This window comes from Saccoglossus kowalevskii, chromosome 21, assembly GCF_978046115.1.
Source record: "Saccoglossus kowalevskii chromosome 21, keSacKowa6.1, whole genome shotgun sequence".
Classification (NCBI taxonomy): Eukaryota; Metazoa; Hemichordata; class Enteropneusta; family Harrimaniidae; genus Saccoglossus; species Saccoglossus kowalevskii.
The window spans coordinates 23,704,982-23,731,586 of NC_140661.1; the positions used below are offsets into that span (position 1 = coordinate 23,704,982).

A 26,605-nucleotide genomic window follows, 5' to 3' on the forward strand; every position below is an offset into this window, starting at 1 on the left:
AGAACATAGTGCACAAGGTTACTGGAGAGTGTAGAACAAGTTGCATCAAGTCACCCTAGTTGCATATTATAGAACATCTTAATATGTAAAATTTGCATAAATGAACTCCCTAGGATGGTGGGATTAGAACATAGTGCACAAGGTTACTGGAGAGTGTAGAACAAGTTGCATCAAGTCACCCTAGTTGCATATTATAAAACATCTTAATATGTAAAATTTGCATAAATGGACTCACTAGGATGGTGGGATTAGAACATAGTGCACAAGGTTACTGGAGAGTGTAGAACAAGTTGCATCAAGTCACCCTAGTTGCATATTATAGAACATCTTAATATGTAAAATTTGCATAAATGGACTCACTAGGATGGTGGGATTAGAACATAGTGCACAAGGTTACTGGAGAGTGTAGAACAAGTTGCATCAAGTCACTCTAGTTGCATATTATAGAACATCTTAATATGTAAAATTTGCATAAATGGACTCACTAGGATGGTGGGATTAGAACATAGTGCACAAGGTTGGAGATTGTAGAACAAGTTGCATCAAGTCACTCTAGTTGCATATTATAGAACATCTTAGGTAAAATTTGCATAAATGGACTCACTAGGATGGTGGGATTAGAACATAGTGCACAAGGTTGGAGATTGTAGAACAAGTTGCATCAAGTCACTCTAGTTGCATATTATAGAACATCTTAGGTAAAATGTGCATAAATTGACTCCCTAGGATGGTGGGATTAAAACATAGTGCACAAGGTTGGTGATTGTAGAACAAGTTGCATCAAGTCACTCTAGTTGCATATTATAGAACATCTTAGGTAAAATTTGCATAAATGGACTCACTAGGATGGTGGGATTAGCACATAGTGCACAAGGTTGGAGATTGTAGAACAAGTTGCATCAAGTCACTCTAGTTGCATATTATACATGTTGAACATCTTAGGTAAAATGTGCATAAATTGACTCCCTAGGATGGTGGGATTAGAACATAGTGCACAAGGTTGGAGATTGCAGAACAAGTTGCATCAAGTCACTCTAGTTGCATATTATAGAACATCTTAGGTAAAATGTGCATAAATTGACTCTCTAGGAAGGTGGGATTAGAACATAGTGCACAAGGTTGGAGATTGTAGAACAAGTTGCATCAAGTCACTCTAGTTGCATATTATAAAACATCTTAATATGTAAAATTTGCATAAATGGACTCACTAGGATGGTGGGATTAGAACATAGTGCACAAGGTTACTGGAGAGTGTAGAACAAGTTGCATCAAGTCACCCTAGTTGCATATTATAGAACATCTTAATATGTAAAATTTGCATAAATGGACTCACTAGGATGGTGGGATTAGAACATAGTGCACAAGGTTACTGGAGAGTGTAGAACAAGTTGCATCAAGTCACTCTAGTTGCATATTATAGAACATCTTAATATGTAAAATTTGCATAAATGGACTCACTAGGATGGTGGGATTAGAACATAGTGCACAAGGTTGGAGATTGTAGAACAAGTTGCATCAAGTCACTCTAGTTGCATATTATAGAACATCTTAGGTAAAATTTGCATAAATGGACTCACTAGGATGGTGGGATTAGAACATAGTGCACAAGGTTGGAGATTGTAGAACAAGTTGCATCAAGTCACTCTAGTTGCATATTATAGAACATCTTAGGTAAAATGTGCATAAATTGACTCCCTAGGATGGTGGGATTAAAACATAGTGCACAAGGTTGGTGATTGTAGAACAAGTTGCATCAAGTCACTCTAGTTGCATATTATAGAACATCTTAGGTAAAATTTGCATAAATGGACTCACTAGGATGGTGGGATTAGCACATAGTGCACAAGGTTGGAGATTGTAGAACAAGTTGCATCAAGTCACTCTAGTTGCATATTATAGAACATCTTAGGTAAAATGTGCATAAATTGACTCCCTAGGATGGTGGGATTAGAACATAGTGCACAAGGTTGGAGATTGCAGAACAAGTTGCATCAAGTCACTCTAGTTGCATATTATAGAACATCTTAGGTAAAATGTGCATAAATTGACTCTCTAGGAAGGTGGGATTAGAACATAGTGCACAAGGTTGGAGATTGTAGAACAAGTTGCATCAAGTCACTCTAGTTGCATATTATAGAACATCTTAGGTAAAATGTGCATAAATTGACTCCCTAGAATGGTGGGATTAGAACATAGTGCACAAGGTTACTGGAGAGTGTAGAACAAGTTGCATCAAGTCACCCTAGTTGCATATTATAGAACATCTTAATATGCATGCATGGACTCCCTAGGATGGTGAGATTAGAACATAGTGCACAAGGTTACTGGAGAGTGTAGAACAAGTTGCATCAAGTCACCCTAGTTGCATATTATAGAACATCTTAGGTAAAATGTGCATAAATTGACTCCCTAGAATGGTGGGATTAGAACATAGTGCACAAGGTTACTGGAGAGTGTAGAACAAGTTGCATCAAGTCACTCTAGTTGCATATTATAGAACATCTTAGGTAAAATGTGCATAAATTGACTCCCTAGAATGGTGGGATTAGAACATAGTGCACAAGGTTACTGGAGAGTGTAGAACAAGTTGCATCAAGTCACCCTAGTTGCATATTATAGAACATCTTAATATGCATGCATGGACTCCCTAGGATGGTGGGATTAGAACATAGTGCACAAGGTTACTGGAGAGTGTAGAACAAGTTGCATCAAGTCACCCTAGTTGCATATTATAGAACATCTTAATATGTAAAATTTGCATAAATGAACTCCCTAGGATGGTGGGATTAGAACATAGTGCACAAGGTTACTGGAGAGTGTAGAACAAGTTGCATCAAGTCACTCTAGTTGCATATTATAGAACATCTTAGGTAAAATGTGCATACATTGACTCCCTAGGATGGTGGGATTAAAACATAGTGCACAAGGTTGGTGATTGTAGAACAAGTTGCATCAACTCACTCTAGTTGCATATTATAGAACATCTTAATATGTAAAATTTGCATAAATGGACTCACTAGGATGGTGGGATTAGAACATAGTGCACAAGGTTACTGGAGATTGTAGAACAAGTTGCATCAAGTCACTCTAGTTGCATATTATAGAACATCTTAGGTAAAATTTGCATAAATGGACTCACTAGGATGGTGGGATTAGCACATAGTGCACAAGGTTGGAGATTGTAGAACAAGTTGCATCAAGTCACTCTAGTTGCATATTATAGAACATCTTAGGTAAAATTTGCATAAATGGACTCACTAGGATGGTGGGATTAGAACATAGTGCACAAGGTTGGAGATTGTAGAACAAGTTGCATCAAGTCACTCTAGTTGCATATTATAGAACATCTTAGGTAAAATGTGCATAAATTGACTCCCTAGGATGGTGGGATTAGAACATAGTGCACAAGGTTGGAAATTGTAGAACAAGTTGCATCAAGTCACTCTAGTTGCATATTATAGAACATCTTAGGTAAAATGTGCATAAATGGACTCACTAGGATGGTGGGATTAGCACATAGTGCACAAGGTTGGAGATTGTAGAATAAGTTGCATCAAGTCACTCTAGTTGCATATTATAGAACATCTTAGGTAAAATTTGCATAAATGGACTCACTAGGATGGTGGGATTAGCCCATAGTGCACAAGGTTGGAGATTGTAGAACAAGTTGCATCAAGTCACTCTAGTTGCATATTATAGAACTTCTTAGGTAAAATGTGCATAAATTGACTCCCTAGAATGGTGGGATTAGAACATAGTGCACAAGGTTACTGGAGAGTGTAGAACAAGTTGCATCAAGTCACCCTAGTTGCATATTATAGAACATCTTAATATGCATGCATGGACTCCCTAGGATGGTGAGATTAGAACATAGTGCACAAGGTTACTGGAGAGTGTAGAACAAGTTGCATCAAGTCACCCTAGTTGCATATTATAGAACATCTTAATATGTAAAATTTGCATAAATGAACTCCCTAGGATGGTGGGATTAGAACATAGTGCACAAGGTTACTGGAGATTGTAGAACAAGTTGCATCAAGTCACTCTAGTTGCATATTATACATGTAGAACATCTAAGGTAAAATGTGCATAAATTGACACTCTAGGATGGTGGGATTAGAACATAGTGCACAAGGTTGGAGATTGCAGAACAAGTTGCATCAAGTCACTCTAGTTGCATATTATAGAACATCTTAGGTAAAATGTGCATAAATTGACTCTCTAGGATGGTGGGATTAAAACATAGTGCACAAGGTTACTGGAGATTGTAGAACAAGTTGCATCAAGTCACTCTAGTTGCATATTATAGAACATCTTAGGTAAAATTTGCATAAATGGACTCACTAGGATGGTGGGATTAGCACATAGTGCACAAGGTTACTGGAGATTGTAGAACAAGTTGCATCAAGTCACTCTAGTTGCATATTATAGAACATCTTAGGTAAAATGTGCATAAATGGACTCACTAGGATGGTGGGATTAGCACATAGTGCACAAGGTTGGAGATTGTAGAACAAGTTGCATCAAGTCACTCTAGTTGCATATTATACATGTAGAACATCTTAGGTAAAATGTGCATAAATTGACTCCCTAGGATGGTGGGATTAGAACATAGTGCACAAGGTTGGAAATTGTAGAACAAGTTGCATCAAGTCACTCTAGTTGCATATTATAGAACTTCTTAGGTAAAATGTGCATAAATTGACTCCCTAGAATGGTGGGATTAGAACATAGTGCACAAGGTTACTGGAGAGTGTAGAACAAGTTGCATCAAGTCACCCTAGTTGCATATTATAGAACATCTTAATATGCATGCATGGACTCCCTAGGATGGTGAGATTAGAACATAGTGCACAAGGTTACTGGAGAGTGTAGAACAAGTTGCATCAAGTCACCCTAGTTGCATATTATAGAACATCTTAATATGTAAAATTTGCATAAATGAACTCCCTAGGATGGTGGGATTAGAACATAGTGCACAAGGTTACTGGAGATTGTAGAACAAGTTGCATCAAGGCACTCTAGTTGCATATTATACATGTAGAACATCTAAGGTAAAATGTGCATAAATTGACACTCTAGGATGGTGGGATTAGAACATAGTGCACAAGGTTGGAGATTGCAGAACAAGTTGCATCAAGTCACTCTAGTTGCATATTATAGAACATCTTAGGTAAAATGTGCATAAATTGACTCTCTAGGATGGTGGGATTAAAACATAGTGCACAAGGTTACTGGAGATTGTAGAACAAGTTGCATCAAGTCACTCTAGTTGCATATTATAGAACATCTTAGGTAAAATTTGCATAAATGGACTCACTAGGATGGTGGGATTAGCACATAGTGCACAAGGTTGGAGATTGTAGAACAAGTTGCATCAAGTCACTCTAGTTGCATATTATAGAACATCTTAGGTAAAATTTGCATAAATGGACTCACTAGGATGGTGGGATTAGAACATAGTGCACAAGGTTGGAGATTGTAAAACAAGTTGCATCAAGTCACTCTAGTTGCATATTATAGAACATCTTAGGTAAAATGTGCATAAATTGACTCCCTAGGATGGTGGGATTAGAACATAGTGCACAAGGTTGGAAATTGTAGAACAAGTTGCATCAAGTCACTCTAGTTGCATATTATAGAACATCTTAGGTAAAATGTGCATAAATGGACTCACTAGGATGGTGGGATTAGCACATAGTGCACAAGGTTGGAGATTGTAGAACAAGTTGCATCAAGTCACTCTAGTTGCATATTATACATGTAGAACATCTTAGGTAAAATGTGCATAAATTGACTCCCTAGGATGGTGGGATTAGCACATAGTGCACAAGGTTGGAGATTGCAGAACAAGTTGCATCAAGTCACTCTAGTTGCATATTATAGAACATCTTAGGTAAAATGTGCATAAATTGACTCCCTAGGATGGTGGGATTAGAACATAGTGCACAAGGTTGGAGATTGCAGAACAAGTTGCATCAAGTCACTCTAGTTGCATATTATAGAACATCTTAGGTAAAATTTGCATAAATGGACTCACTAGGATGGTGGGATTAGCACATAGTGCACAAGGTTGGAGATTGTAGAACAAGTTGCATCAAGTCACTCTAGTTGCATATTATAGAACATCTTAGGTAAAATTTGCATAAATGGACTCACTAGGATGGTGGGATTAGAACATAGTGCACAAGGTTGGAGATTGTAGAACAAGTTGCATCAAGTCACTCTAGTTGCATATTATAGAACATCTTAGGTAAAATGTGCATAAATTGACTCCCTAGGATGGTGGGATTAGAACATAGTGCACAAGGTTGGAGATTGTAGAACAAGTTGCATCAAGTCACTCTAGTTGCATATTATAGAACATCTTAGGTAAAATTTGCATAAATGGACTCACTAGGATGGTGGGATTAGCACATAGTGCACAAGGTTGGAGATTGTAGAACAAGTTGCATCAAGTCACTCTAGTTGCATATTATAGAACATCTTAGGTAAAATTTGCATAAATGGACTCACTAGGATGGTGGGATTAGCACATAGTGCACAACTTGTGACAAGGTTGGAGATTGTAGAACAAGTTGCATCAAGTCACTCTAGTTGCATATTATAGAACATCTTAGGTAAAATTTGCATAAATGGACTCACTAGGATGGTGAGATTAGAACATAGTGCACAAGGTTGGAGATTGTAGAACAAGTTGCATCAAGTCACTCTAGTTGCATATTATAGAACATCTTAGGTAAAATTTGCATAAATGGACTCCCTAGGATGGTGGGATTAGAACATAGTGCACAAGGTTGGAGATTGCAGAACAAGTTGCATCAAGTCACTCTAGTTGCATATTATACATGTAGAACATCTTAGGTAAAATGTGCATAAATTTACTCTCTAGGATGGTGGGATTAGAACATAGTGCACAAGGTTGGAGATTGTAGAACAAGTTGCATCAAGTCACTCTAGTTGCATATTATACATGTAGAACATCTTAGGTAAAATGTGCATAAATTTACTCTCTAGGATGGTGGGATTAGAACATAGTGCACAAGGTTGGAGATTGTAGAACAAGTTGCATCAAGTCACTCTAGTTGCATATTATACATGTAGAACATCTTAGGTAAAATGTGCATAAATTTACTCTCTAGGATGGTGGGATTAGAACATAGTGCACAAGGTTGGAGATTGTAGAACAAGTTGCATCAAGTCACTCTAGTTGCATATTATAGAACATCTTAGGTAAAATTTGCATAAATGGACTCACTAGGATGGTGAGATTAGAACATAGTGCACAAGGTTGGAGATTGTAGAACAAGTTGCATCAAGTCACTCTAGTTGCATATTATAGAACATCTTAGGTAAAATTTGCATAAATGGACTCCCTAGGATGGTGGGATTAGAACATAGTGCACAAGGTTGGAGATTGCAGAACAAGTTGCATCAAGTCACTCTAGTTGCATATTATACATGTAGAACATCTTAGGTAAAATGTGCATAAATTTACTCTCTAGGATGGTGGGATTAGAACATAGTGCACAAGGTTGGAGATTGTAGAACAAGTTGCATCAAGTCACTCTAGTTGCATATTATACATGTAGAACATCTTAGGTAAAATGTGCATAAATTTACTCTCTAGGATGGTGGGATTAGAACATAGTGCACAAGGTTGGAGATTGTAGAACAAGTTGCATCAAGTCACTCTAGTTGCATATTATAGAACATCTAAGGTAAAATTTGCATAAATGGACTCACTAGGATGGTGAGATTAGCACATAGTGCACAAGGTTGGAGATTGTAGAACAAGTTGCATCAAGTCACTCTAGTTGCATATTATACATGTAGAACATCTTAGGTAAAATGTGCATAAATTTACTCTCTAGGATGGTGGGATTAGAACATAGTGCACAAGGTTGGAGATTGTAGAACAAGTTGCATCAAGTCACTCTAGTTGCATATTATAGAACATCTTAGGTAAAATTTGCATAAATGGACTCACTAGGATGGTGAGATTAGAACATAGTGCACAAGGTTGGAGATTGCAGAACAAGTTGCATCAAGTCACTCTAGTTGCATATTATAGAACATCTTAGGTAAAATTTGCATAAATTGACTCCCTAGGATGGTGGGATTAGAACATAGTGCACAAGGTTGGAGATTGTAGAACAAGTTGCATCAAGTCACTCTAGTTGCATATTATAGAACATCTTAGGTAAAATTTGCATAAATGGACTCCCTAGGATGGTGGGATTAGAACATAGTGCACAAGGTTACTGGAGAGTGTAGAACAAGTTGCATCAAGTCACTCTAGTTGCATATTATAGAACATCTTAGGTAAAATGTGCATACATTGACTCCCTAGGATGGTGGGATTAAAACATAGTGCACAAGGTTGGTGATTGTAGAACAAGTTGCATCAACTCACTCTAGTTGCATATTATAGAACATCTTAATATGTAAAATTTGCATAAATGGACTCACTAGGATGGTGGGATTAGAACATAGTGCACAAGGTTACTGGAGATTGTAGAACAAGTTGCATCAAGTCACTCTAGTTGCATATTATAGAACATCTTAGGTAAAATTTGCATAAATGGACTCACTAGGATGGTGGGATTAGCACATAGTGCACAAGGTTGGAGATTGTAGAACAAGTTGCATCAAGTCACTCTAGTTGCATATTATAGAACATCTTAGGTAAAATTTGCATAAATGGACTCACTAGGATGGTGGGATTAGAACATAGTGCACAAGGTTGGAGATTGTAGAACAAGTTGCATCAAGTCACTCTAGTTGCATATTATAGAACATCTTAGGTAAAATGTGCATAAATTGACTCCCTAGGATGGTGGGATTAGAACATAGTGCACAAGGTTGGAAATTGTAGAACAAGTTGCATCAAGTCACTCTAGTTGCATATTATAGAACATCTTAGGTAAAATGTGCATAAATGGACTCACTAGGATGGTGGGATTAGCACATAGTGCACAAGGTTGGAGATTGTAGAATAAGTTGCATCAAGTCACTCTAGTTGCATATTATAGAACATCTTAGGTAAAATTTGCATAAATGGACTCACTAGGATGGTGGGATTAGCCCATAGTGCACAAGGTTGGAGATTGTAGAACAAGTTGCATCAAGTCACTCTAGTTGCATATTATAGAACATCTTAGGTAAAATGTGCATAAATTGACTCCCTAGAATGGTGGGATTAGAACATAGTGCACAAGGTTACTGGAGAGTGTAGAACAAGTTGCATCAAGTCACCCTAGTTGCATATTATAGAACATCTTAATATGCATGCATGGACTCCCTAGGATGGTGAGATTAGAACATAGTGCACAAGGTTACTGGAGAGTGTAGAACAAGTTGCATCAAGTCACCCTAGTTGCATATTATAGAACATCTTAATGTGCATGCATGGACTCCCTAGGATGGTGAGATTAGAACATAGTGCACAAGGTTACTGGAGAGTGTAGAACAAGTTGCATCAAGTCACCCTAGTTGCATATTATAGAACATCTTAGGTAAAATGTGCATAAATTGACTCCCTAGAATGGTGGGATTAGAACATAGTGCACAAGGTTACTGGAGAGTGTAGAACAAGTTGCATCAAGTCACCCTAGTTGCATATTATAGAACATCTTAATATGTAAAATTTGCATAAATGAACTCCCTAGGATGGTGGGATTAGAACATAGTGCACAAGGTTACTGGAGATTGTAGAACAAGTTGCATCAAGTCACTCTAGTTGCATATTATACATGTAGAACATCTAAGGTAAAATGTGCATAAATTGACACTCTAGGATGGTGGGATTAGAACATAGTGCACAAGGTTGGAGATTGCAGAACAAGTTGCATCAAGTCACTCTAGTTGCATATTATAGAACATCTTAGGTAAAATGTGCATAAATTGACTCTCTAGGATGGTGGGATTAAAACATAGTGCACAAGGTTACTGGAGATTGTAGAACAAGTTGCATCAAGTCACTCTAGTTGCATATTATAGAACATCTTAGGTAAAATTTGCATAAATGGACTCACTAGGATGGTGGGATTAGCACATAGTGCACAAGGTTGGAGATTGTAGAACAAGTTGCATCAAGTCACTCTAGTTGCATATTATAGAACATCTTAGGTAAAATTTGCATAAATGGACTCACTAGGATGGTGGGATTAGAACATAGTGCACAAGGTTGGAGATTGTAAAACAAGTTGCATCAAGTCACTCTAGTTGCATATTATAGAACATCTTAGGTAAAATGTGCATAAATTGACTCCCTAGGATGGTGGGATTAGAACATAGTGCACAAGGTTGGAAATTGTAGAACAAGTTGCATCAAGTCACTCTAGTTGCATATTATACATGTAGAACATCTTAGGTAAAATGTGCATAAATTGACTCCCTAGGATGGTGGGATTAGCACATAGTGCACAAGGTTGGAGATTGCAGAACAAGTTGCATCAAGTCACTCTAGTTGCATATTATAGAACATCTTAGGTAAAATGTGCATAAATTGACTCCCTAGGATGGTGGGATTAGAACATAGTGCACAAGGTTGGAGATTGCAGAACAAGTTGCATCAAGTCACTCTAGTTGCATATTATAGAACATCTTAGGTAAAATTTGCATAAATGGACTCACTAGGATGGTGGGATTAGCACATAGTGCACAAGGTTGGAGATTGTAGAACAAGTTGCATCAAGTCACTCTAGTTGCATATTATAGAACATCTTAGGTAAAATTTGCATAAATGGACTCACTAGGATGGTGGGATTAGAACATAGTGCACAAGGTTGGAGATTGTAGAACAAGTTGCATCAAGTCACTCTAGTTGCATATTATAGAACATCTTAGGTAAAATGTGCATAAATTGACTCCCTAGGATGGTGGGATTAGAACATAGTGCACAAGGTTGGAGATTGTAGAACAAGTTGCATCAAGTCACTCTAGTTGCATATTATAGAACATCTTAGGTAAAATTTGCATAAATGGACTCACTAGGATGGTGGGATTAGCACATAGTGCACAAGGTTGGAGATTGTAGAACAAGTTGCATCAAGTCACTCTAGTTGCATATTATAGAACATCTTAGGTAAAATTTGCATAAATGGACTCACTAGGATGGTGAGATTAGAACATAGTGCACAAGGTTGGAGATTGTAGAACAAGTTGCATCAAGTCACTCTAGTTGCATATTATAGAACATCTTAGGTAAAATTTGCATAAATGGACTCCCTAGGATGGTGGGATTAGAACATAGTGCACAAGGTTGGAGATTGCAGAACAAGTTGCATCAAGTCACTCTAGTTGCATATTATAGAACTTCTTAGGTAAAATTTGCATAAATTTACTCTCTAGGATGGTGGGATTAGAACATAGTGCACAAGGTTGGAGATTGTAGAACAAGTTGCATCAAGTCACTCTAGTTGCATATTATACATGTAGAACATCTTAGGTAAAATGTGCATAAATTTACTCTCTAGGATGGTGGGATTAGAACATAGTGCACAAGGTTGGAGATTGTAGAACAAGTTGCATCAAGTCACTCTAGTTGCATATTATAGAACATCTTAGGTAAAATTTGCATAAATGGACTCCCTAGGATGGTGGGATTAGAACATAGTGCACAAGGTTGGAGATTGCAGAACAAGTTGCATCAAGTCACTCTAGTTGCATATTATACATGTAGAACATCTTAGGTAAAATGTGCATAAATTTACTCTCTAGGATGGTGGGATTAGAACATAGTGCACAAGGTTGGAGATTGTAGAACAAGTTGCATCAAGTCACTCTAGTTGCATATTATACATGTAGAACATCTTAGGTAAAATGTGCATAAATTTACTCTCTAGGATGGTGGGATTAGAACATAGTGCACAAGGTTGGAGATTGTAGAACAAGTTGCATCAAGTCACTCTAGTTGCATATTATAGAACATCTTAGGTAAAATTTGCATAAATGGACTCACTAGGATGGTGAGATTAGCACATAGTGCACAAGGTTGGAGATTGTAGAACAAGTTGCATCAAGTCACTCTAGTTGCATATTATACATGTAGAACATCTTAGGTAAAATGTGCATAAATTTACTCTCTAGGATGGTGGGATTAGAACATAGTGCACAAGGTTGGAGATTGTAGAACAAGTTGCATCAAGTCACTCTAGTTGCATATTATAGAACATCTTAGGTAAAATTTGCATAAATGGACTCACTATGATGGTGAGATTAGAACATAGTGCACAAGGTTGGAGATTGCAGAACAAGTTGCATCAAGTCACTCTAGTTGCATATTATAGAACATCTTAGGTAAAATGTGCATAAATTGACTCCCTAGAATGGTGGGATTAGAACATAGTGCACAAGGTTACTGGAGAGTGTAGAACAAGTTGCATCAAGTTACCCTAGTTGCATATTATAGAACATCTTAGGTAAAATTTGCATAAATTGACTCCCTAGTATGGTGGGATTAAAACATAGTGTACAAGGTGTGGATATTGTAGTACAAGCCTTGATTACTAATAGCCTTTGAAAAGGAAGGATATTTGTTGTTATCGTTGTTTAAAAAAAATTGTGTAGCTGTGTTTGTGTAACCCACAAATGTAGCATGATCATGTTGATTCTTTCTAGGAATGAACCAAATGCTGAAAGTAGAAGATTCAACCTTTGGTTGCGCATCAAGTCACTGCATATCTGTTTTACCATCATCAATGAATGTAGTTCTACATTTATTTTTACCAACTAACTGTAGTAAAAAACTAGTTCTGTTCCGGACAATCATAATTTTTATATTATGGATCTCTATTTGGCATTCTGCTTTAACAAAATAGTTCTGTTTATAGTCTGCACTTTCATTCCGAAGATTGGAACAAAAATAGCAAAAATTTTGAAATTGACTATAATTTTGTCTGTTGGCTCCAGAATTCTGGTTCATTTCCAGAAATATTGAAAATATAAGGATTGAGTGCAAACACTTTCCAACTACATCAAGATGTCTTAGAAAGGTCACTTATCAGTGTGACATCGTCATTCGACTGCATGTAAAACAAGAAATATCTCAGTTTTACAGTAAATCACTGTAACTCATTAATTGTTATTTTCCTCAAAATTCCTGTTTAGGTCCTGACTTTGCAATCTGTGGAAATGGTATTGTAGAGGGTACAGAGGAGTGCGATTGTGGATACGAGTATGAATGCGAGGACAAATGCTGTGAGCCACGGAAAGCGGCCGTTAGTGACAGTAATGCTTGTAAACTGTCTAAGTACATACCTGGAGTAGAGTGCAGGTCTGATATATCATTATTAAAGTTTTACTCTGTTTGGACAAATTCTATCAATTGGGACTATTTGTGCATCTTTGTGTCCAAATTGGTACAAAAATCATTATTAAGATGACTAGATATATATATAAACATAAATTTAGTATATTCAGTATCACAAATGGCCGACTCATGGCCATGCATTTTTTGTTTAAATTTTCCTCTGTTTTAAATCATCAAGAAACATCATGTGACCTAGATGTATACATATACATACTGTAAAAGGATTAATTATTCACTGGGTTTTAATTTTGTATATTTCTCTGACTGGAAAATGTGCTGAATTAAAACCCAGTGAATATGTAAAATTTAGCGTAGAACACATTATCTAAATGATAAAACTGTGAATTTAAAACCCACTGAATATGCCTGAAATGGTAAATCAGCGAAATTTAAACCTGTAGTGAATATTAGTCATCTTACAGTAGTTTACATTTACCGGGGGTAATTGCATGCTCCATGGCAAATGATCACCATTTAAACTGAAATTTCACTTTGTCAGTTATTAGAACCAATTGCTTGAGTATTCACTGTCTTGTGAATAATTCTTGTTTAATGTTTTTTTTGTTTTTTTTTTAAAAATGTTTTTGTGCCAGTCGACAGTTCCGGACTTTCAGTGTCACTGTTGTCTCTCCTGATTTTTTTCTATTGTAAGTGCAAGTGCTGACACATAGTGCATTTTGCCATTTTTCCTGTTTGGGACTACATGACAGGGCTGTGTGGCCAAATCAAATGGCAATTTTAATGCGCTATCCTGGCATCAACCAGGCTCAATCGAACACAAGCACCTGCGGACCTTAACCAAGGTTTCCCCAAAGTCGCATTCGTTAGTGAATGAATCTCGGCCAGTGGAATTGGCCTTCCCATTGAGTCTTGCATACTCACCCAGGGTAGGGGTCGACCCTTTTGATGTTAAGCCTAAGGTAGGATTTGAACTTGGGTCTATTGATCATGAGGCTGATGCGACAAACACTATGCTACCAATGACCGTTTAATATTTGTTCATAGCTTATCAGATGGACCTTGCTGTGATCCGGATACATGTCGCCCTATGGCAATAGGTGAAGTATGTAGACTGGCCGGCGATTGTCATAATGAAATGTACTGCAAATATCCTTTTATGAGAAACAATATATTAGAAAATAGTTGTAATTCACTTGGTTATATTATTTTATTGGTAGTGGTTTTGTCAAGTTTTGGTACAACTGACATATATATATATATATATATCTGTTAACCCTTTTCAAAGCTCACCTTTTTATCGCCAAATTATAATAATTCATTGCAAATGTATTAGGGAATCTTATCGCCAATAACTTTAAATTATCTTCTAAAAAGATGGTGAGCTCATTAAAAAGTTTTTAGTTTGTTTCTTGACAATGGGGTTTTTAATTTGACTTGTAAATTTAGCAATGTACTTTGTGGTTTCCTGATTATAAATTTTTGCTAAATCCATTAGGTCAAAAGAAAAAATAATTCATGTTTACATTTTGTTTTTTTCTCAGAAATTTTAGAATTAAACCAAAAAAGAAACCTCTATTTATAAATTGTAGGAGAAATTGAGATAAAATCACAAAAATCACAAAATTATATATATTTTTTTGTATTTTGCATCGGGTAGATAACAGGTAAGCAGGTATGCGAACGTTTAATTGTACGACCCAAACAATTCTTCTGTGAATGGTGTCAGAGGTCAATTAATTCACCAACTAATATCAATTTTAATAGGTAAGGTGTTTAACAATAGATAACTATTGCTGTTATCATCCAATTGCCATATTTATAGATCTTAGACGAAAATGGCCGCTGAGATCTCATCTTTAGCGAAAGCATCACAAGACTTTTATTTTGTTACTTAAACAGCGTTCTACTTCTTCTTGTCTGTATAACCGTTGTAAAGTGGATGCGGGGACGGTAGAAAATGGAACATTATTTGAGAGGCAAAAAGTCTTTTAGCCTTTTTGGCGGCCATTTGTGTTAAAGGTCTATTCAAGTATAAAGCGATTTGGTACTTTGGGAATTTTATGTACCTACTCGCAAATATTGGCATCTACCATAGAGAAATAAGCTTTTTGAAAATAAAGTTAGCATTTTTGAATTGTGGATATTAAAATTAAAACTTTCATGACAGTTCATCAGTGAGTTTCATGTTTCAAAATTTATTGATATTTACCTTGACTGTTTTTTCACTGGGACTAGCGCTCTATGTCCTTCAATTACATCGGACCAGAAAGACGATGGTATAAAATGTGATAATGGCCGACGTGTCTGTAAAAGTGGGGTACATGTTCAATTTTCTTGTTATAAATATGAAACTAATTTACGCAAACAATTCACTTAAATTGTCTTGTTTGAAATTGAAACATAGTACTGTATAGTTGTCGAGACTATCTTCTGAGTATTCACCGTAACAGTCAGTGGGTGACAGTGATATTGATTGGCTGATAAATATAGCTGCTAATCTGAATATGCTAATTTCCCAAACAATGTATGACAGTGATGTTGATTGGTTGATAAATATAGCTGCTAATCTGAATATGCTAATTTCCCAAACAATGTATGACAGTGATGTTGATTGGTTGATAAATATAGCTGCTAATCTGAATATGCTAATTTCCCAAACAATGTATGACAGTGATGTTGATTGGTTGATAAATATAGCTGCTAATCTGAATATGCTAATTTCCCAAACAATGTATGACAGTGATGTTGATTGGTTGATAAATATAGCTGCTAATCTGAATATGCTAATTTCCCAAACAATGTATGACAGTGATGTTGATTGGTTGATAAATATAGCTGCTAATCTGAATATGCTAATTTCCCAAACAATTTATGACAGTTATGCATAATCAACTTATAGTTGGTACAGCGACGAAAGTGTGACTGATCACAAATCATTTTATATTGTTATTAAGCATATGCTTTATCTGCGAGTTGAGTTTTTTCAACAAATTTAATTTCTAATATATATTGTACAGTTGTGTACAGGATCCTTGTGTGAGACTTTGAATTTAGAAGAATGCACGTGTGAAAGATCTGAGGAATACTGTGATTTATGCTGTCGGAACATTGGTAAGTTTTACTTTAAATAAACCAATGAGTTTTGAATTTTTTTAGAAGTAATCAATATTCAGTCTCTAATGTTGCATGTGATAGTTTTTGCTGAATATATCCTGTGCTTAGAAGGCCTAATTTAAAAATTTCTGTACACAAGTCACGCAAGACTGATGAGACTGGCGTCAGAAAACAAATAATAAATCATCTCAACTAGCACTACCGTTAAAATCCTATTATAAACCGCGGTTTATATTACAATGTATCAAATAAAAAATTGGGATCAACAGCTCAAGTTCGGGGTGCGGTTTCTATTACGTACATATTGATTACAAATTCTGTCAACAAAAACTCCATCTGCTCATTCCAACATGTCCTGACTGTCATAAAAAAAGGTCATACCAAACAGGAATGCCAACGAAGCAGGAATGCTCATACATGAGTGAATCTGCTGACAATTATAACAATACAGCGTGCCATAATTTCAATCAAGATCGCTGCGAAACTCCATGCCGGTATAATCGTCTCCACATTTGTTCGTCTTGCCACTCTGCAGGCCACACTGCCACTAGCCACCGCGACGAAAAACCATCTTCCTTATTTTGGGGCCACTTGTGGTATGGTCTTCGAATACGGTTTCACTGCGATAACATATCAGTCGTCCAAATATGGAAAAAAAAAGGCTCCTCATCATGTCCACGGATTATGAACTTGTCCGACTGCTGTTCTTTACTGCAGCATCTATGATCTAATAACTTTCATGTTGGGTCCCAACCAAAACTCCAGACCTGTGCACCCTCTTAACGGCTCCGATGTGCGACGTAGTCCCGTCAACCTAACACAACAAGCCTGCCACTACATCAACCTGACCATTGCACCAGGTACACAACGGACATATCATGCGGGACAAACTTGATATCTTCTCTTCTGTCGCATGTATGGAATGAATCCTTATCCACTAACGCAGTGCTCAACGATTCTGTTTATGACACATCTCGCAACGTCGTCACTTACCTATGGTACGCTAAAAGTTTACCTCGCAGCTATCATCCGTGCATACATCGAAGCTGGCTTCACCTCATCAATACGCGACGACCTCCTGCTTCACTTCACTATGCAAGGCATTAAAAGACATCACGGCGTGCCAAATCGTGTAAAACTCCCAATCACCATTGCACTGATGCAAATTCTTAAGGACACCGTCGCAAACCATCCCACTATTTGCAACCATGACAAAGCTATGTTGTGGTCTGCCTTCACACTGGCGTTCTTTGGCTTCTTGAGAGTCAGCGAATTTGTCGCACCCGCGTCAACCACCTTCGACCCACAACGCACTTTACTGACGGCAGACATCACTTGCAACACAGACCTAGTCATTGCGCTCAAGGCTTGTAAGACAGACCCATTCCGCCGGGGATGTAACATCATCATCGCACCCTCACAGTCATCGGTCTGCGCTGTGCAGGCATACCAGGCGTACAAAGCACTACATAGTTCCGACGCTCACCTACCTGCATTCCAGTTCGCCAACAGTACTTTCCTCACACGGCAAGCTGTTAGCAACCACCTTCAAGACCTTCTCACTCGCGCATCTGTGCCAGATGTTAACCGTTACACTACTCACAGTTTCCGCAGTGGTGCAGCCACGACAGCTGCCGACGCAAATCTCCCGGACTGGTTGATCAAGGCACTGGGCAGGTGGCGCAGCGACGCCTACCAGACCTACATTAGCACACCCCCCAGTATTATCCGATCAGGTCCGGGTCACTTGTCCATTGCTGACTGCTCTTCTTTTAACTGTATCTTCATCATTTGTTTTGAAATTTCATTTCGTTTTCGCTACGTGTATTTGCAGTGTATTTAGTTTAATGTTTTATCGGTCTAACCATGCTTTGTTTTATCTTATCGCGATAGACTTTGTAATTTTATCGGTTTCTTTAGCGTGTTTCTTTTTCTTATTTACAGTATGTTCGTTATGTTGCTGTGCAAGTTTTTCAATTTGTTTTTTTTTTTTGGTAAATTTTCAGTTAGTTTTACTCTTCGTGTAAAGCCCATCTCCCGCAACACATCATCCTGCCTTTAATTTGGGGGTTTCCACCACAGACCAAGCAGACTTTACACGGGTACCCACGCTGTCCATCCTCCTGGGGTTGTGAGTCTATCTGCAGGCTCCCGCCAGGGGGACGCCAGCCATGACGCCCGCCTGTACAGTCTCTGCTGGTGGAAGGTTGCAACCAGGTACCACGCGCTCAGCGTGGTGATGCAATTCACAGGCGAGTCGCAACATGGAAATGTTCGCAGCGACGCCTGCGTCCGCAATTCGCTCCCCCTTCCACTTTTGCCAAAACCCTTGTGTCTTGTGTCATTTATTGAAGCATTAACTTTAAATAAACCAATGAGTTTTGAATTTTTTTAGAGGTAATCAATATTCAGTCTCTAATGTTGCATGTGATAGTTTTTGCTGATTATATCCTGTGCTTAGAAGGCCTAATTTAAAAGTTTCTGTACACAACTGAAGTCACGCAAGACTGATGAGACTGGCGTCAGAAAACAAATAATAAATCATCTCAACTAGCACTACCGTTAAAATCCTATTATAAACCGCAGTTTATATTACAATGTATCAAATAAAAAATTGGGATCAACAGCTCAAGTTCGGGGTGCGGTTTCTATTACGTACATATTGCAATCACTAAATGAGCGTGGTCATTTTTTCAAATTACCTTGGTTCATTTAAATATGTTAATGACAGGTCACCGACTTCATGGTGAACGAAACCCAGAAGAGATTTACCGATAATGTCGTGCAATCTTTTGGCTTTGATTTCCATGGAAAAAGGACATGACTTTTTTTTTAAATTAAGAAATTAGTTGTTTTCGAAAGATAAACTGAGCATTGAAAAAGCATTTAACAGTTTTTCGGTGATAACAGCTCATTGTCGAAAACTTGCGACACGTGGACGTATTCATAAGGAGTATTGACAAAAGTTGTCGCAAGAACAAAATCAGTTTCACTGCGTGTTTGACATCCTAACACGACTGAACAATAAAGAGGTGTGAATATTTTTAGGCACGTTGTTGAAACAAATGAATAGGATTAGGAACAATGTACCAGCTGGTTGAAACAAAGTCAGTCACGGTCTTGTTGAATTGGGGGTGCGGTTAGTAATAGGTACTTTTCATGTTTTCAATTTTTGTTGAGAACTCTTCAATACTGAAGCCGAAATCGGGGGTGCGGTTACTATTAGGTATGCGGTTTATAATAGGATTTTAACGGTACAACAAGTTTAATTAAATATGACAACGGGTCAAATTGGACATGGTAACTGTTCTAATTAACACAATTTTTGAAGGTACTGAAGGTAAGGTTTAAATGTATAGACAGGAGAACCAATTAAACAAAAAAAAATCTTTGTTTCGAAATTCAATGTTAATAGCTGGAATTCAATTCAATATTTATTTTTGATAAAACATTTCCTGTGCCATCAGTGTCAGTTTGTAACTGCCATACCAAAATGTTAACACTGAAACCGAGTGACCGATCTCAATGGCGACAACTCGACCTTCATTGCATTTCATAAGACATTATCCTTGTGTAGGGTGAATTTGACCATGCGTCTATAAAACAATATTTTGGTAAGATTTAGCCAAATTTATTTGGTTATTTTTAAACAAAAAATGTTCAAAATCATTATTGTCACTTTAATTTTTGTTGTTGTTGTTGTTGTTGTTGTGTCATTATGATCACTTTTCTTGCACATATCGTCAATATTATTTATATTTGTTCTTAGGACTACAACACACGTGTGTGAGCGCTAGTAAGTGGCTAAACGTATTAGATGACGATAATGAGCCGATCTTTGTTCATCCTGGTACTGCTTGTAACAGCATGCAAGGTTACTGTGATGAATACCATGTATGTCGCGACGCCGACGAGGACGGACCGCTGATCAACATTGTGAGAAAAATATTTAAACCAAGTCAGACTGGTGATATATTGGACGACGTCAGAGCCTATATTAAGGTTTGTATGTCCAGCTTAAAGCGCGGCTCCGCAATCCCAGGAATTGCACCAGTGCATCATGGGAAATGTAATTTGCATGGTCCGCCCAGTTGTTTACTTGGTACACAGCTGTTATCATTTCAACTGAAGGCGTTAATTCCGTAAGCTAACATCATGCATTACGCTATTACCGGTATCTGATTTGAAAGGACTTGCTGAATCCCGTTGCCCGACGTTCACTGGGCCTACGCACTCTTTTGAAAGCCGTTTTTTGTGTTTCTTTCGCTCATGGTCAACTGTAAAGCACAATTTCTGTAAATGGCGTTACGGCAATGTAAGGTTCTCAATGGTATCTCTGAATTGAGCTCATGCCTTGTTTTCTTGCTATTGTACCAATATGTTACAAGTGCGACCTTTTTATACAATGTATTTATTTATTCATTCACAACCCGTACGTTACGAGCGCAACAAAAACAACAACGCTGCTATTAGGCGTCGTTTATACAAAAAGTATTGGACGATGCTCGGACGATGAAATGCGTGGACTGACGAAAGATACATCCAGCGCAAGTCGTAACTTATGAGGGCTGATGACGTTGTGAGAAGTGATGCCGGAGTGTGTTGTAAGACAGATACGCGGACTATATCCCAATCTCCCGGGCGTGCCTTATATGGGTCATCTCTGGTACTGAAAAATATGTGTCTTTCATTGATACAAACGAACCAAACGGCCCTTTTCAAGGCCAACAAATATTCCAAAAAGAGAACTGCCGTATTGTCAATTACTTGCATCATGAAATAACTGTAGTTTATTTGAACGACCTACACAATGTAGTTGTCGTACAACGTTTGCTATAATGTGTCTTGTCGGCTAGGCAATAATGACGTTATGCAACGTCAAAAAAACAAAAACAAAAAAAAACTTTATTATACGTATACGGCCGTGCGGCACGGGTCCGACGCCAAATATACATGAATATATGCGCGGCTCATACTAGTACGTGACAAAAAGGGCTAAATATTTCACTCCGGGGATATTTTCAGGGAACATTATATTTTTTTGTGAGACCTTTCAATTTATTTTTTTCGAGAACGAAGAGAAATTTGAGAAGCATACTCGACATATTGTCGGGGACGTATTTGGGACTCCCTCGACTCTTTTCATCGATATCAGAGTGAAAACCATTTTTTTTAGTTTCCCAGCCCTGTAACCACGAATGTCTTTCTTTGTGCGCACACACTACAGAAATTATTGGTACGTTTACGCAAAGTCCCTCCCCTCTCGCGCACACCTCAGAGCGTGCGATTCGCACTCGCTCGGGTCGGACTGCTTCGTGGAGCACTGACGATGTTCCCTGAGATGAACGGACGGACAAACAGCTCACACCATATCATTTCTTATTAGCTCCACGATATCACTTACATGATCAACTCCGTAATTACATAAACATACCTAGAGATTGAACAAACAACTCGGGACTAACACCTTACATTTACATAAACCCATGACTGACAGCCAGTTTGAGCAGTCAAAACGACTGTTTGAATCATGCTTTTCCGTCGCTTTTACGCGCAAATCACACTGACATCGCACCGAACTCGTAAATTAACATCGCAGTTGTATCGCGGACATATTCATGTTTGTGTACGACATGAAAATAAAGCACCACAGGCGTTAAGATTGCCGAAAAGAGTGATTTTGCGGAGCACCACGAAGAGGTGTTTCACGCTTGAGTGTCATTTGCATACTGAAAAGTGGCGGCCATCTTTCCTTTTATACACCCAGACCCGCGGTTTAAGTGTTTTTGTCTGCTTTGTAATGTTTCTATAAAAATGGAATTTATGCTTAAAGGTCATCTCTTGGTCGAAAAATCTACTTGATTTCGTTCTGAAAATTGATGTCTAACATTTATATACATTTTCACAATCATTACTTTACTCGCCCAGGGTACTCAACTTCAAAAATCTTTTTTTTTATTGAGCACCTCAATTTATTTGAAATAATTATTAAAATGACAATTATTGTTATTATGTGCCAAATTAAGGGAATATTCTGTCGTGTGAAACATTGTTTTACAAAACAAGTTGCATCATCATTATTATGCACAACACTTTTACAAATGTTCACAGAAAAATATGCATAATCATGCTCAAACTTTTCATGTAAAAAATTTCCGCCATGATTTTATCTGCAATGCCATTTTTGACTTGAGTTTGTTATTTAACCAATCAGAATGCTGTACTGTATCAACACAATTTTTTGGAAATTGTCAAATATTGGTGATGGCATTTCAGTTAATGCATTGGGATAGTGAATTACTGATATTGATGTACAATTTGTTGGCATTGATTTCCACAAAGAAAAGGTGTATTTTTTGAAACTCGCTGTAATTTGATTATTCAGAAAAGTAATTTACATGTCCAATGATCATGTTTCATAACTTGGTAGTCAAATTTGGGGCATTTCGGAAAGGACGAGTACTAAGGCAGTCGAGTATGGTAATATTTTAGTTGCTGGGAATATTGCATTGTTCCACAATCGCTTTTTTATATTGCACCTGCTCTTTAAACAAGAATTTTAATCATTATTGCCCTATGCTCAAATGTGATGTCCATACTGTGAACTTGGGTGGCATGTTTACGCAATCACATGTACTACAAACAACAAATGCACTATAACAAAGTTTAGAATTTCAGCGTCTGATGAATGCTTTGCCAATAGAACAGTTAAGACACCAAAATGTATACCAAGAGGAGAGAAAATTTCAAACAATTAAGTTAATGCCCTGTTAAATTGTCAATGTGCTGAAGTACAAAGGCTTATAGTAATTTTTTTTTCAGGGAAATCCCCGAATACTAAGAAAACATTATCTGAAATTTGTTTAACAAAGTGAAGATAATAGTTTTATTACAGTGTAAATTCATCCATTCATTTAAATTTTCAAGCTGTGGAAATGAATTTTTTTTATCTATATCTATTTTATCTTGTGCTGATATTATGTGAAACATATATTTTCAACCTGTAAATAATGTGTATTACATTTCTCTGTCTGTCTGTCTGTCTGTCTGTCTGTCTGTCTGTCTCTCTCGATCTCTCGATTTATCTCGATCTCTCTCTCTCTCTCTCGATCTCTTGATCTCTCTCGATCTCTCTCGATCTCTCTCTCTCTCGATCCCTCTCGATCTCTCTCTCTCCCTCTCTCTCTCTCTCTCTCTCTCTCGATCCCTCTCTCTCTCGATCTCTCTCTCTCGATCTCTCCCTCCCTCTCCCTCCCTCCCTCCCTCCCTCTCGATCGATCTCTCGATTGATCTCTCGATCGATATCTCTCGATCTCTCTCTCGATCTCTCTCTCGAACAGTTATTACCCTTCATCAAACTGTATTGCTGTGTTACTTTGAAATGTTGTAACAAAGTCATTGAATGTTTAATACTGTTTATATTCCTTGTATTTCAGAACAACTGGTGGGTGGTGTTGGTTGGCATGCTGGGATTGATAGTTTTCATGCTCCTTACTGTCATCGTGTGCACAAGAATCTGTCCAACTGATAATCCAGAGAAAAAAAATGGTCGAAATAAAAATCCTGTCAGTTTGCGTAAAAAGCGATACCGACAAAGTCAGATGCCAGGGCACCATCCAATAGATTCTGATCAACATCCGGATAGGGCTGAAGAAAGGGCTACTCGCATGTGAGAGTCAATCTAAGGCAATCTAGCATATATTAAAAATAAGTGCTTTGTTTATAGAATGTAATATCCCAAACAAATTATTTATAATGCTGTTTCTGATTAGTTGATTGGCAGGAGAGAAATAACTCCTCTCTTGATTGGTTTCTTGGTAGGAGGGATATAACGCCTCTCTTGATTGGTTTCTTGGTTAGAGGGATATAACACCTTTCTTGATTGGTTTGTTGGCAGGAGAGATATAACACCTATCTTGATTGGTTTGTTTGGTAGGAGGGATATAACCCCTCTTTTAATTGGAAGATATAAAGTGCAAAGTTTTTAATATTCAATCCATTGCAGTTTAGTTTTTTTTATATTTTATAGAATTTTGTAAAATTATTTATTACTTTTTTAAAGCAATTTGCTTTTTTTATTGAATACTCAAGGACATGTATTATATTAGAATCTTAGATGTGGCATCATTTGTCTGTAAATTATTATTGTGCCATTTTATTTGCAATTATTAATAATTCAATATGTGTGCAAATTATTCCCTGCCATAAAAAGTCTTCCATTTCCAACGATATGCCTGATTGCAAATCATTTTATTCTAAAAAATTAATTAAGAAGATAACATTTTTAAGTGACCCATATTAAAATTTAACCACCTTACCTGTTCCCAGAATGGTGCACTCCAACTGGAATTGAGCACCTCCCCTTTTCCCAGAATGCTTCACTTCTATTCCTTCATCATATTTGAATAGTATCCTTTGATTGGTTTATTCTGAATATAATATACTCACCCCAGTAGTGCTAGACTATTACATAAGAATATATGATAGAAAGTTATGATTGCCTTGGATTCTTATACTTTACCAGCATGCTAGTCCAGTCCTATGTCTACTGGTCATTTCACTCTTTGTATGAAGCCTTCACCAAATCACCAATTCCAAACCTACTGACCTTAATATTTCCATTCATACCATCTATCACATTACCAACTACACTGTTTGAAATGTGGTCGCATGCATCTCATTCAACTTGTGTGTGTACAGTCACTTATCAATGACTTATCCAGCACATTTATGCACCAAAATCATACACACATGGCATACTGTAAAAGGGTTAATTATTCACTGGGTTTTAATTTTGCTCATTTCGCTGACTGAAAAACGCGCTAAATTAACACCCAGTGAATATGTAAAATTGAGCATGGAACCAATTACCTAAATGATAAAACCGTAAATTTAAAACCCGCTGAATATCCCTGAAATGCTAAATCAGTGAAATTTAGTCATTTTACAGTAAATTCCACACTCGATGTTCTCTAAATATCAAATTAATGCAGAGAGAGAGAGAAGGAAAGCTGTTATTAGTACATAATGTTTGAAATATAAATTTATACTATTACAATTATTTAGGCTGTATACAAAAGTGTTGTTTACCGACAAAAAAGCAAAAACAATTATTATTCTGCTTCATACCTGGTAATTGTGTAGTTGATTCAAACTTATATTAAAATTGTAACTGAGCAGTTTTCATTCAAACTTGACATTCACAGTGAATTACTGTTTCCAGTCTGACTTTGCTATGCAGAACATAAGAGACCTCTGTTAGAATCTCTATAAATGTCTTTAACACTTCATGATATGACTACCAGGGCATATATGGAATATGTGGTCAATTTCAGCATTCAATAGTAAATGGCTCATACCTAGTCATTACCTAGCCTGTCGTGGTCTGTGATTGTGTCCTTGCTGACAGGCTCTGGTTACCGTACATTTTTAAAATGAATAACAGTTCTGGATATATGTAAAAAAAAAAATATTCAGGAGGACACTAAGTAATATATGCTTAACATAACATAACACAAAATATGCATCTTCCGTCACTGAACCCCCATTGTTGTGCTCCCTAGTGGTGTTGATCTTCTTAGTATGGCTTCAAATGAAGAGTGAAATGGCTCCCTATTTTTGTGGTGTTGATTTGAATTTTTAACAGAATGTAAAAAGTTGTTTGTGCTTGAAGCATTATTGGAACATTCCATTAAACGTGGCATGGGCTGCGTTTTTGTCATTTTTTCCCCCACATATTTTTAATTCATGTAATCGTGAGCCAAAATTTGTGCTTCCCTACATGTGGTAAACTGTTAGGAGGTCCATACTGTATATGTCTACGTGTAATCAATGACTGGAAAATTAATTTCACATATTTATTTTCCAGTTATTTGCATGTATTATGTGGTACTATCCTATAGTTAATTTATTTTGTGAACTAAAAACATGACAAAAATGCTGTGCATGCCCTTGAACCTGTTTATTTGAATAAATTGTATGTAGATTTTTTTATACCAATGTGTTTGTTTTCCCATTTTTTAAAGTTATTACCTTGCCCGTACTATCAAAGATGGAAGGGAAAGGTATATTAAGGGAAAACATTTTGTCCAGCGTTGTCGTCGTTGTCAATAATTGCTATTGTGTGCACAATAACTTTACTAATTCTGTTCCAAACTTCATCAAACTTGGTCACCTTATTCATCAGTATAAAGTCTTCCCTGAGTTTGAACAACA

At 37.1% G+C, this 26,605-nt stretch overlaps 1 protein-coding gene across 1 annotated transcript in view; it reads left to right on the top strand.

Annotated features, from left to right (window-relative positions):
* Window positions 1–26,383, top strand: part of LOC100367238 (disintegrin and metalloproteinase domain-containing protein 10-like) — a 48,360-nt gene extending 21,977 nt beyond the window's left edge. The window contains exons 10-15 of the mRNA XM_085494820.1: window positions 13,114–13,279; window positions 14,321–14,422; window positions 15,503–15,593; window positions 16,294–16,387; window positions 20,160–20,392; window positions 23,827–26,383. Coding sequence (XP_085350946.1) covers window positions 13,114–13,279; window positions 14,321–14,422; window positions 15,503–15,593; window positions 16,294–16,387; window positions 20,160–20,392; window positions 23,827–24,063 — 923 coding nt within the window. The 3' untranslated portion in view covers window positions 24,064–26,383. The remainder of the gene's footprint in view (window positions 1–13,113; window positions 13,280–14,320; window positions 14,423–15,502; window positions 15,594–16,293; window positions 16,388–20,159; window positions 20,393–23,826) is intronic.
* Window positions 26,384–26,605: the final 222 nt, after the last annotated feature.